The sequence below is a fragment of the Pygocentrus nattereri genome, chromosome 3 (assembly GCF_015220715.1).
Source record: "Pygocentrus nattereri isolate fPygNat1 chromosome 3, fPygNat1.pri, whole genome shotgun sequence".
Taxonomy (NCBI): domain Eukaryota; kingdom Metazoa; phylum Chordata; class Actinopteri; order Characiformes; family Serrasalmidae; genus Pygocentrus; species Pygocentrus nattereri.
The window spans coordinates 18581970-18595677 of NC_051213.1; the positions used below are offsets into that span (position 1 = coordinate 18581970).

Below are 13708 nucleotides of genomic sequence, written 5' to 3' on the forward strand. Positions count from 1 at the left end.
ATTTCATCTGACCCCTAAGGCATTGTGTAACAATAGTTTTGAGAAGGCTTTGGCCTAAAACATATATCTTAAAGTCCACTTGGTGTGAAAAATTGAGAAAATTCTTGTTTAAAACTAAACTTTTTTTCCCTTTTATGTAACATAAGCAAGCATCAGGTTCCTTTTAACTAGAGAGCTGCACACAGCAGCAATGCTTTAGCAAATGCTCTATCCTGGTGTTTATATGATCTGCAAACAAATCTCTCCCCACATCTCGAATGCTGTTAAGAGTTACAGGAGACTATAGACAAAGAGAAAAGGTGTGGGTTTATATCACTGACAAAGTGTTTGTGACTGAAGCAGTTTTTCACACTTATGCTTTATACCACTTGCCACTTCATTTCTGGAAAGATTTTAAAGTTGAATGCAATATGATTTTACCCTGTGGCAAGTTTCTATGACAGCCGCCACCTGATTTGCTTATGTGGCTCATCAGGCTCTCATTCTTCCAGCTTTGTGCTTGAATAGCACAGAAGCTTTTCCAGAAAAACAGCTGACAATTCTCTCTAGGCAATTTTGTATTGTATTGTACCACATACTTACATAATTATACCAGATTGTGTGCTTGTGCATGTTGTGTGTACAGCTGTCAGTTTCCAGACCTAGTGGCCATCTGCCCTTATACAAACATATGTTGTAGTTAGTCACAGCACTGCTTGATCTTTGTAAACCTGTGCTGCTTTTAAAAAAGTAAACGATGTGCGTTGATATATCTGAAATGAAATAATTGAGCCTTTTTTGTTTATTGCTAGTGTTCTGGGTGTGCCTAGTTGACTTCTCAATCATACGTAAAGCATTTACAGTGTAATTTAAATGCTTTCAAAAGAGAACCAGCATGAAATGGCAGGAATGTCTGAGGATGAAGGCAATGAACCATAAAACACTGATGGTAAACATAACCTTTGATATGATGATGTTATAAGGAAACCAGTGCTTCATATTATACCAGGGCATCATATTTAACCTCGATAAAACATGTTTGAAATATGTATCTGATAACGACAGTATAAAGCATGCTGTCGATAATTCATAATGAGCTCTCATAAAACTTTTATGATACCATTTTTTCACTGCAGTCTGTGGATTTCCAAAGTCTAATTTGATAGTTTCTGCTTTTCTGTGACTGCTGCAGATTATAGTTAGTGTTCTACATTGAAATATGTAATGCTTATAATGTGTGCCTTACACAATCTACACATAGAAAATATGCCCTCATCTGTTTTTTATTGGTTCATTTCCTTTAAAAGAAAGTGTAACAGGGAGATTAACACTGCTATGCCATTATAATTTTTGTATATTACTTGTGCTATTAAGGCAGTGATGATATTGTCCAGGGGAAACTGAAGCTTGGATATTGAGGCTGTTGACAAGGACGATGAAGAGAAAGTAATAGGTATAATTTATAGTCTCTGCAGGCCCTCTAACCACTGCACAGTCTCCCCTTCTCTAGTCTACACCAACTTCATAATAGACAAATAGCACACCAACATATGAATATTATCACTGCCCAAAAGCAAACAAACATACCCACATTTTTCTTATTTTTAATCTTTCTACATAATTGGAACACATAAACTGTCCTTTAAATTGTGTGGAAATTTCATACAGAATGGACCAATAGAAATTATTCAAAATGATTTGGGGTAAAAAACGTCCACATATGCGGCGGCACGGTGGCGTGGTGGGTAGCGCTGTCACCTCACAGCGAGGAGGGCCTGGGTTCGATTTTCCGGCCGGGCGGCCAGGGTCCTCTCTGTGTGGAGTTTGCATGTTCTCCCCGTGTCTGCGTGGGGTAGTAAGACATGCAGTCAGGCCAATTGGACATGCTAAATTGCCCCTAGGTGTGAGTGTGTGACTGTCTGTGTCTGTCTGTCTGCCCTGCGATGGACTGGCGACCTGTCCAGGGTGTATCCTGCCTTTCGCCCGAAGACTGCTGGGATAGGCTCCAGCATCCCCCGCGACCCTGACGGAGAAGCGGCTTAGAAAATGGATGGATGGATGGAACGTCCACATATTTCTAAAATTCTATGTAACTATCTAGTTAACATATGAAGCTCATTCAGAGTTTTGTTTGATGTGAAATGCTCCGTGCTTTAGAGTGAGAATTGTGTGGTGTGATAAGACGTATAAAGAGTTTAATGCCTCTAAAAGACCCTTCACACAAAGCTTTTACATGAGATGGTTATGAATATTCAATCTGATACCTGAGACAGTTTTGAGAGGGTTTTGGCCCAAAACCTATGTTTTAAAAGTCATTCATGGTGGTGAGGTTATATTATAAACATTTGCATTTGGACTTGCTGAAGACAGTTAACACAATGTCAGCATTACTGTGGCTCAGTTTTTTCATTCAAAATTTCAGATTTTTGCAGTGCTGATTAGGGACCTTGTCTCGATTCAATTCAATATCTGTTACAAAAGAGCTAAAAACTAAAGCATTTACTCATAACACATAAACGTACGGAATGTTTTCCTTTTTTTCTTTTGCCCACAGTGATTAAACTTCATTCATTCATTGTTTGACCAAAGTTTTGAGTTCTATTTGAACAGTTCTCTATTGTTTGATGTAGACTAGCTCTTTTCTCTTTAAACAGAGAAACGCACTAAGCAGGATATTGACACCCTTTGTCCTGCAGATGAAAAAGCATTCAGAGGACACTGCTCTGGATCTTCCGGTTCTTCAGGGTCAAATTATTTTTCACACCTTTCATCTTCTTTTTCATCTTATAGCAAAAAAATCTTAAAACATAAGTTTTCTATGGGGACTATTTTATCATACAACACTTTGTTTGCAAAAGTATGCTTTAGGGCAAAATCTGATCTCACAATTGTAATAACACATCATGCAGCACATTTGTAACCATTTCATGTAATAACTTTCTTTGAGGGAGCTTTTAAAAGCATCAAACTCTTTAGACGTCTGGTTCCTAACACCACCACTGTGAACAGTTCTGATTTGGTAAGTTCCTCTAGAACCAAACCACCAAAAAAGAGAGGAAAGTCTCTTTTAACGGCTGCTGTCTGTTACATAAGATACTGAACTCCAATTTTCTCAGACATTGGCATAATTACTACTGATCGACCTTTAAACCCTTATCATACGTTATTTAGACCTGAGTATTAGTACAGATGGAGATCTCGTCATCCCTTTAAATCATAATCTTGGTGTTCTTCCTGACATGTTCTTACTCACCTTTGAAACCCCATTTCCCAAATTCTTGTTTTCCTTTAATATTCCACCAAGATGTGATGACTTTTAACATTATTTATTATTATTTATTTATTATTACTTTGCGCATTATTTATTAAGATTATTATTTTGTTCTATTTTATTTACTTTTTGACTGACTTGAAATGCATTTCTATTTCTATTTCACACTCACATAGTAGTTTTACCATAAAACTGAACAGTGTTTACAGAGTCTGCTTGTACATTTACAGATTACAGATAAAACTATAAAAATACATTTAAATCAATCTCATCTATACACAAATGATTGCAAATCTTAAATAATACTGAACGCTCTATAAATACATTTAAAATTCTTGTTAGAAATGGGCAGTTTAACTTTTGATATCTATCAGTTCTTTTTGGGAGCTGCTGTTCTGGTTTTACCAGCTGGATGTGTAGGACCTAAAAGGTGGCAGACATTCTCTGAAAGGAGAGTTTATAAACATTATAAAAAAAATAAAGGGACATAAAGCGAGAGTCTGAGGGCTGTTTGTTGACACTCTCACTCTGGTTCAACAGGGCTTGCGTCAGATGTAACAGGTGTGCATTGAAGTCCTGTCAGAAGTGGCCACATCAGCTCTTTTCAAAAAATGTAATTTGGTAAAATTCTTGACAACAGCATCTGTATGATGGGCCCACTGTAAATCAGATTGCATCAATATTCCAAGCACCTTAATAGTGTTACAGAATGGTAGCTGTTAAGACATAGAGGCATAGAAGGAGGTGGAGTTCTCATGAAAGTCGCAGTCATAGTCTTGTATTTGGATTTAAAGCCATTTGACTGTTCAGCCACCATCTTTCTAGGTTATCTAGGACCAGCTGAGGAGATGTTGCTTTGGCACACATGGATCTGCATCGTTTATGAGGGCAGGGAAGATGAGAGGCCCAAGTGAGCTTCTGAAAATCAGAGCAGCAAATCTGATGTCAAACTCTCTGCCTACAACCCAATACAAAGTTACATAGCTGTAGGGCAGCTCTGACACCTAGCTGCAGAAAAGACTTCATAGCTACAGAGCTTCATGGCAACATGGCCAAAAATTGTATTTAACTATCAAATGCTTTTGCGATGTCAGTGGTGATAAAAGTGCTGATGGTAGATGGAGTATCAGAAGCTTTATTTAAAGTATGAAGAGTACTCATTAGATCATGAGTGGCTGATCATCCTGGTACCAAACTGCAGGGCAAAGATGTCATTTTGTCAATTTTTACCTAATTTGCTACAAACTCCTCTTTTGTATTATTAAATGAACATGTTCTTTTATTTTTATGAACATGTACTTTATGAACACTGTCGATATTACTATCATACCATAATTTCTGAAACTAAAAAGAGTAACTGTCTAAGAAGGCTAAAAGAAAAAATATCAGTATATCCCCATTTTTGTTAGGCAAGGGAAAATACCATGGAATAGGTTTGTAAATGTAGCATTCATGGTACATAACCATAAAGAAACAAAGGACAATTTGTCAAAAAAACAGTGTGACATGACAGAATGTGAACTGGACGTCTGATAACCCCATATGGACACAGACCCTACTTCATGGGGGTGTGCAGGACAATGACAGTGGTGTAGTAAGGGCAGAGGAACAAGAAAGCTCAAAGTTACATGGACTGCAATATGTGTTATTTATATTCTCTGCATATATATGGTCAAGCCCCTCTGGCTCAACTCACTGCTATACATCTGTCTCTCCAGCTCCAGTACTCTGCGCAGTGCTTCTCTACGCACCTGTTGAAACATGAGAAACACGCTGAGGTCAGGTTAACTCATTACCTATTCTTTAATGGGAGATGGAGAGGATCAGATCTGTTTCAGCTTCAGTAACATTTGCATTAATGCATACTTTTACATATCACAGTACATACAGCCTACATTTGCATTGTCCCCACTCACTCTGTATGTATGTATATTATATTGATACTTGTCAAATCTTGCATAATACTGTATTTTGCACTTCTGATTAGATGCTGCATTTCATTGACTCTGTACCTTTACTCCACACAATGACAAAGTTGAATCTAATCTAATCTAATTAATCAAACATTACAACAAAACTCATAAATATAACTCTTCTATAAGAGTTATGGTACCCACCAGAATGAGTGCAGTGCGAGCCAGCTGAGTCTCTCTCTGTCGGAGGTGCTCCTGGTACGTCAGGGTCCTGGCTTGAACAGAGCCATCTTGGACGGCTCCTTCAAATTCTGCCTTCTGCACAGCATTATTGGCGCTGAAAACAGATTAACTGCAGGTTAAGTAAATGGGTTAGTTGACTTAGCCACTACAGACTTTTAAGGAATTCAGCACTTCAAGTTTTGTCTAATCATACAGAAGAAGAGGTTTGGAGAGTGCTTACTTTTGTATTATGAACATGAAACTCCCCTAATGTTTCCTAATTCCTAACTTCTATTACATTAAAGCGTTGTATAGTGTACAGTTTTTCTGCCTCCTGCTCATCAGGTCTAAAATAAAACAGTACATCCAATAAAGAACTCCTCACAAGCCACTTACAAGCTTTTTCCCCAATGAAGTCTTGCACATCTAACCATGCTGTAAATGCAGTGGTAAAACAAATTATTTTATCATTTATTTCACAAAAATGTGTCATATATATCACATTTTTAACTTTCCATAATATCACATCACTAAGAGAAACATTCCTGAAAACCACGCTATAGCATAAATTTCCTGCAATATCAACAACCCTAATAAAGATGTTACCACATATTACAAACAACAAATCTTCAAAAATGACACTGAGGAACCCACATATAATGTAACCAGTTTTTCTCTGTGGCCAGGAAGCCAACGCCACAGCAGAGCAGTCTCTCTAAAAATGTTGACACAAAACAAGCAGAACACACCTTTCCAGCTCAGCGAGTCTGCCAGCTATTTCTTCCTCTTTCTGCGACACAGAAAGGTAACAGGGTGGCATGTTTAGAAAGATTTCTATGTGCCAAAGATAAACGAGTACGTTTGACTAAATAAAACCCTCAAACAGACATGACAAGCTCGTTTAGCTCTATTACCTTTATTTTGTCCCGCTCTCTCTGCACAAGAGTGCTCTTAAAACGCCGAGCAGTCTGACCAAACATTTCCTTTAAGTACAAAACGAGGTTTTTCAGAAGACAGCCAACATATCAAGATCCTTTGAACTACATATAAAAATGAATAAATGAACAAAAACAAGTCTACTTTCTCTTATAACGCCATGTAAATTCACTGTTGGCTATAAGTGGTAACGTTAGCTAGGGAAGCCATCCGGTTGTTATGGCAACAGGCTGCTCAGGTCATGTGACCTAGACAACCAGTTCGCACCTTCGCTCTAACGTCGGCATGCTCAGTGTACTTTTATACCCGGCATCACAAAATACAAAAACATGGCTTCGACACGTCCAACGGGTGGGCTAAACCTAATGACCGACAGCGCCCCACTTCCCTACTCCAATCACAGTGCATGTCATTCAGACGTGGGTTGATGCTAGTTTTCGAGAACATCAGCCGTTAAACAAAAAGACTCATTTGGCTGCTCTAATCAGTTTAATATTAAAAGCGAGAGACTCGCATGGTTCCCTAGTGAGGTTAGCAAGGTGAAGTATGTAGGGTTTAGTGTGTTGAATGAGAGTAGAGCCTTCATGCTGCAGGAAATAGTAGCAGAGGAGCCTGAACACTTCCTATTCCTACCTTTAAATAAAAAAATATGACTACGAAACGCCAGAGGGCGCCCTCGAGCGAGTCCTCGATGAATGGGGCTAAACGGCTAAAAATGAAAAGTTTAAATAGTTTCTCGTCACTTGTCCAGGGCATTGATTTAACTCTGTAAAGTAGAAGGATGTATTTTACTAAAAAGTAAAGAAAGTGCACCAGTATGTTTCCCTTTTCTACAGCAAATGTGTTTTAAGCAGTGGGCCTCTATCACTTTGCTCAAATGCTCCATGGTAACTCTTTTATTTTGAAACCCGGAAAACATTACTGAGTGGCAGCTCTCCTCTCTACAGTCTCTGGTAACTAGTTAACCTACAGAGTTAACCAGAGGCACTGTTGCCAACTTAGCGACTTTGTCGTTAGATTTAGAGCCTCTGGCGACTTCATTTTTTAAAAAGCGACTAGCGACAAATCTAGCGACTCTTTGTGGTGTTATTGGAGACTTTTGGAGACTCTGAGATGAACCCTCATGCTCTTCAGTGACTGTCCCCGTCCCACAGCACTCACAGTGCAGTCTCACAGTCAGAGCAGACCCACCCCGCTCCACGTCCACACTGCGCATGCGCCGCCGCTGACTGACCCCGCCCCGTATTTACAGAGCGGGATGTACGTAGAAATCGGATGTCCTTGGAGACCCTTAACTCAATCCCGTATATCCGAGATGGTCTCAGGTTGTCTGGTGAGGCTTGCTATGAGCACAAGCTGCCTGATGATGTTTTGCAGCTTTTTGGCACATCAGCTGCTTATTCATATAAGTCGGCTCCCTCAGCTGAACCTGCCATAGAAGACCAAATTGAAGATGACCTACTCTTTCAGTGAGCCAGAACAGTTTGTGAATAATAAGTTTGAAACTTAAGAAAACTAAAAATAATAATAAAAATAAATAAATAAACTAAAATTGAATTTAAAAAACTAAAAAAAAAGGAAAAAAAAACTAAGTAACTCTGCCAAAGTGTCTCTTTTAAGGTCACTTTGCCGTCCCAAGCCCGGATAAAGGAGGAGGGTTGAACGTAGAACAGCAGTTCTGCTAACTGCTACTCTTATGCTAACATTTAACAACACAGTAAAAAACTGATTTATGTAATTTACGTAAAAATGATTTATACACAGCATTAAACTCATGAGCGTGTTTTGAGAAGTGACTGCCTATTTCAAAGGCAACAGAAGTTGTTCATTTGTTCTGAGTTCATTTGTAGTTCTAACATATCTCGGCTGTTTTTTTCCTTTACAGTTTCAAAACCATACATTATGCAAATTAGGCGATGGCGTCATTTAGCGACTTTCCGGACAGCCAATAGCGACTTTCCTTACTGAAGAGTTGGCAACAGTGACCAGAGGCACCTCGATGTCATTTCGTCCGGCGCTGGAAGTCATATGGTCTTAGTTGTGTTTCTGTAGTATAGCCAGTGTCTGATTTGTAAAGAAAAGTAACATTTCTTACACCACAGTGTCCCATCGAACTAAAGCTACAGTGAGAACTTTATAGTCATTCACAGAGGAAAGCTAGGCTATCACGTGTGTTAGCAGCCGAGGACCCTTTACAGTTAGTTAGCCAGCTAACGTGGGCTCAGAGTAAGCTGTCCGTTTCGTCATGTTTAGATGATGTTAGCAGCAGTTTCTCACACTCGGACCGCGTGACTGTGTTTTAGTAGTAAGTCTTCGTGTGGACATTCATGATGCGGCCGGTAGCCAAAGGGCTCATAAGCATCATCCGTGCGTTCTCGAATCCGAACGTGGCTGGCATTCTTCGGCTTCAGACACAGTGGAACTCGCCCTCGGCGTTCCAGAACATTCGCCCGCTTTCGGTAAGGTTTGACTTGGCTATTATAGCTGCTTCTGTGCGAGGCCAGTAAGTTAACTAGTGTCCTGCCTTCTGACTCCCATACTCTGAATCCGCTAAGCTGACTGTATGTATGCACACACTTTCTGATTTTCGTGGATGGAGGTAACATAACGTCATAGCGTTGAATACTAATGTGGTGTAATTGCCCCCTGTAAACCGACTGCCAAAATGTAGTGATTTGTTTTCCTCCAGCGTCTGACTTGCCTCTCTCTATCCACAAGATGTCGCTGTGGCCATTCAGTGCTCAGCCGCGGGACTTCAGCCTGCCCAATGCGTCATGGAGCCCAGAGATGCGGAGAGTTTACGATCATTATATTGCGCTGTGTGAGGTGGAGACTATAGGGGGCGAGAAGAAGACGGGACCTTGGCGGAAGCTGCCCAGCTATAACCGTACTCTCAAATATGCCAAAGGTGATTCAAGGTCCATTCTCTCCTTGTGGCTGATTTTCCTGACTGCGTTGAAGTTTGAAGCCAGACTCATTCATGCTCTTTCCCTGCTGCCTCGTCTAGTCGTGAAATTTCCTTGTTATTAAATATTCCACAGTGAACTGTCACTGGTATTATAACAAATTGGAAGCAATTGGGAACAACAGCAACTCAGCCATGAAGTGGTAGACCATGTAAAATGACAAAGTGGGGTCAGTGGATGCTGAAGTGCATAGTGTGCAGAGGTCACCTAACTTTTTGCAGAGTCAATCACTACAGACCTCCAAACTTCATGTGGCCTTCAGACTAGCTCGAGAACAGCGTAGAGAGCTTCATGGAATGGGTTTCCATTACTGAGCAGCTGCATCAAAGCCTTACATCACCAAGCACAATGCAAAGCGCCGCCACTGGACTCTAGGGCAGTGGAGACGTGTTTTCTGGAGTGACGAATCATGCTTCTCCGTCTGTCAATCCGATAGACGAGTCTGGGTTTGGCAGTTGCCAGGAGACCGGGACGTGTGTGACTGGATTGTGCCAAGTGTAAAGTTTGGTGGAGGGGGGATTATGGTGTGGGGTGGTTTTTCAGGAGTTGGGCTCGGCCCCTTAGTTCCAGTGAAAGGAACTCTTAATGCCTCAGCAGGCCAAGAAATTTTGGACAATTTCATGCTCTCAACTTTGTGGGAACAGCTTGGGGATGATCCCTTCCTGATCCAACATGACTGATCCAACAAGTGTGCCAGTGCACATAGTAAGGTCCATAAAGACATGGATGAGCGAGTTTGTTGTGGAAGAACTTGACTGGCCTGCGCAGAGTCCTGACTTCAACCCAATAGAACAGCAGAGACTGTAAGCCAGGCCTTCTTGTCCAACATCAGTGTCTTGACCTACATCCATCTTGACCTACGACCTAAGCAATGTAGGGGCTCTGATCAAGGCACTAGGCCGAAACCTCATAAGTGTACAATGTCCCAACTCTAAAAACACCCTTACATTAAAGCTGGCCTGAATTGTAAATCCTTCCTTCCGTATCGTGACATAACTCTGAGTGAAACATATTATTACTGAAGGTGGGATTGGTGGAGGAGCCAGGTGACAGGTTATTGGTTAATGTTATTGTCCGATGCCAGCTGGTGCATCGTGACAGCCAAAAACCAAAAGAAGTATTAGAGTTGTCATTACATGGTTAATAATGGGTCAATTTTGATTTCAGGTTGGCTTTAATGCTCTAACTGCAAATTTAACAGCACAGCCACTTCAGACTTGCTCTGAGTTTATCATCAAAGAGCACAATATAGAGGAATATAGATGTATAATTTACTGACAGTATTGTTGAATTATTCAGTGCTACATATTATGTCTACATAGACAGATGCCTCCATTGTGTTGCCAGTACCATCCAACCTGACAGAAACAAGATCACTCTTGCTCTGGCATTGCCATTAGACAAATATGAGGATATGTACATAGTTTATGGTAAAAGTACTGAAAATGCCCCTTTTTCCATCTGTCAGGAGGAACATATCTTAGTAAGATGATCCAGTCCAAAGCTCGACTCTTCACAAGGAGCATAAAGGAGCACGGAGCAGCATTTGAGTATGTCATTTTTGTGAACAAGCAGGAGAAGAGATGTGTATGCGTGTTTCAGGCTGGACGTCTACTGGAGGGACCACCTGGGTGAGCAAACGTCATCTCACAGAAACACAATACTCAAATAACTGCATGTCACAATACATTGTGGTTTGGCAGAAACAGTTACCGGTCTTGATTATAAGCATTGCGTACTGCTGATTGACGATATATGTGGTCCTTTTTGTGAGAAAAAGGGGAATCCCCTTGCATGTAACATGGGAAGTGATGTAAGCCTGCTTTCCTGTGCCACAGGCATGTGCACGGAGGAGCAATAGCTACCATGATTGATACTGTGATGGGTGGTCTTGCTGCTTGCCTGTCTGGGCCCATAATGACTGCCAATCTCAACATCAGTTATCGCAGGTACAGCATTCTTAACTCAGAAATTCAGAGGTGACACAGTGTTCCAGGATGGTTTGTCATGTAGTTTTCCCAGTATTCATCTCAGAATAAAATATATATATTTTTCCACTTGTTAGAAAATAAAAACTAACAGCTTATTTAAAACATTTACAGGATTGCAAAGGAATGTAGTTTACCATATAATGTGTATTACCTTGTAACACAAAAGTCCATTTAAAGTGTTCAGTTTTACACTTTGACCTCAAAGCCACACCGTTTACCTTGTGTGTAAGCAGTTTAATACTAAACAGTCTTTCTCACAGATGTTCTCTTTCTTGTCCTTTGTTCTCATATAGCCCGATAACGCTGGGTAGTGTAGTCCTTATTCACAGTGCTCTGGATCATGTGGAGGGCAGAAAAACCTTCTTAACCTGTAGGGTGACCAGCACTGATGAGACTAAACTACACACAGAGGCAACAGGTGGAGTAATAAAGACGCACAAACACACATGCACAGTGGGGACCACAAAGGACATATTCATAGTATATAGCAGTTCATATGTGCATTAATATGTTAATCACATGGATTATGTTCCATTAAAAATGACAGTTTCCAAGTTAATGAGAATATATTAGTATTTTGTATTAAAAGTAACTGTTCCTGTCATTTAAGTCAGTATGAAAGTTTACCCGTGTTAGAGGGACAAACTAAATACCATAAATGTCTAAATGGTTAGTAAGGGCATCCCTGCAGCACAGGCCTGAAAAAGCCGAGACGTACTGCAGTGTGAAAAAGAAAGAATCTCGCTTTTGAACTTTTCCACATTACTGTAAAATACTGGAATGTAAAAAAAAAAGTGCAGAAAAGATTAATGTTAAATAGCTATAGGTGTAAATTTAAAAAAGAACATTTTAAAATTACCCATCATCTAAAGGCCAGGAATAATAAATGCTGCATAGAATCAGAATCAAGCTTTATTGGCCAGGTATGCTTACACATACAAGGAATTTGATTTTGGTTACAGGAGCTCACAGTGCACAGTATTAGACAGACATTTACATGTAGTGAATAAAATAAAATAAAAATTAAATACAATACAAATACACACACACACACACACACACAGTCATACCTGTAACGTTTACATTGTGCAAAGTATGGGTCTAAAGTTAAAGTGCTGAGTGCAGCAGCAGTTAAAGGGTGTAACAGTGGCAAAGAAAGGGATCAATGAGGTGACAGTCAGATAAGTTGGCTATATGGCAGGTAAGTCAGATGATGGAATAAACACTGGTCTGAGATGGTAGTTCCAGAGAATGGAGTTGAGTTTGATACTATATATCAGTATTTTAGAAGCGCAGTTTAGAAGCTGGAATATTTTAATGTGTAGAAGTCTTTAACTGTAGAATTATGAAGGTTGTAAATTACAGAAATTCATTTATAAACACACATGCCACTTATGCTTGAAATACATAAATACATATGGTTAACATTTTTTTTCTCTCTCTCCCCCCCCCCCCCCCCCCCCCCCCCCTTTCCTTCCTTCCTCCCTCCCTCCCTATTTCCCCACAGCGTTATTTGTGTCAATTAATGTGGGCCATTTATTTGGGACATAAGGTTTAAAGCAGGCCAGAAGCCACCATATTTGTGTGTGTGTGGATTGGGTTGGTGTGAGTGCGTGTATGAAACGACCAGCTAGTGGTAGCAATGTTTAACCTCCGCCAGCTGTCACAGCCACATGAGACTTCCTCTGATGTGCCTGATATTTAATTACATTAACATGCCAGAGAGCAAATATTTATTTATTTTGTATATTTTTTTTAAACTCTGTATTTATTGACATTTTACCACTGGCACTACTTACTCATGAACTGTTATATTTAAACCTTTACTTGGGATAGACTTTGAGATGGTGCTTGACATACCATACATTATTTTAATAACTTTTAAGTTGGTAGTTAATGCTTCTCAAGTAATATCCTTTTGATGATTCTATGTAGTTATTCATGTATACTGGAATTATGTTTATATAAATATGCAGTCTATGTCTGTGTAAATTTGTTTTGTAAATACCTCAAAGTTTTTTCGGTAAAGCCGTTATTTTTGAAAAGTGTATTTCTCTTAGTAAGTCGGCAGTAAGTCGGATTGGTTTCCAGTCAGGGTTGGACCCCACCAGGGCTGTCTGTTGTCACCGATTCTGTTCATATCTTTAATGGACAGAATTTCTCGGAACAGCCAAGCGGCAGAGGGTGTCCAGTATGGTGGCCTCAGGATTTCATGTCTGCTTTTTGCGGATGATGTGGTCCTGTTGGCGTCATCAGGCTGGGACCTCCAGCTCTCTCTGGACCAGTTTGCAGCTGGTCGGGAGTGAATTCTTGCCCCAAGTGGAGGAGTTTAAATATCTTGGGATTTTGTTCATGAGTGAAGGAAGGATGGAGCGAGAGGTTGACAGGTGGATTGGTGCGGCATCCGCAGTAATGCGGACCCTATACCGG

The 13708-nt window shown here is 40.2% G+C and overlaps 1 protein-coding gene across 1 annotated transcript; it reads left to right on the plus strand.

The window, feature by feature from the left end:
- Positions 1-8298: 8298 nt before the first annotated feature.
- On the plus strand, positions 8299-13479 carry them4 (thioesterase superfamily member 4). Its single transcript, XM_017700321.2, has 6 exons — positions 8299-8780; positions 9040-9229; positions 10756-10918; positions 11126-11236; positions 11572-11696; positions 12786-13479. The coding sequence occupies exons 1-6, from the start codon at positions 8649-8651 to the stop codon at positions 12827-12829; spliced, it is 765 nt and encodes a 254-aa protein (XP_017555810.1). The 5' UTR covers positions 8299-8648; the 3' UTR covers positions 12830-13479.
- The last annotated feature ends 229 nt before the right edge of the window (positions 13480-13708 follow it).

Excerpts from the sequence above, each read along its gene's own strand:
- them4 (XM_017700321.2), top strand. The coding sequence starts at position 8,649 with ATGATGCGGCCGGTAGCCAAAGGGCTCATAAGCATCATCCGTGCGTTC. Across the intron at positions 11,237-11,571 it reads CTCAACATCAGTTATCGCAG|CCCGATAACGCTGGGTAGTG; the intron begins GTACAGCATTCT and ends GTTCTCATATAG. Across the intron at positions 11,697-12,785 it reads ACTACACACAGAGGCAACAG|CGTTATTTGTGTCAATTAAT; the intron begins GTGGAGTAATAA and ends ATTTCCCCACAG.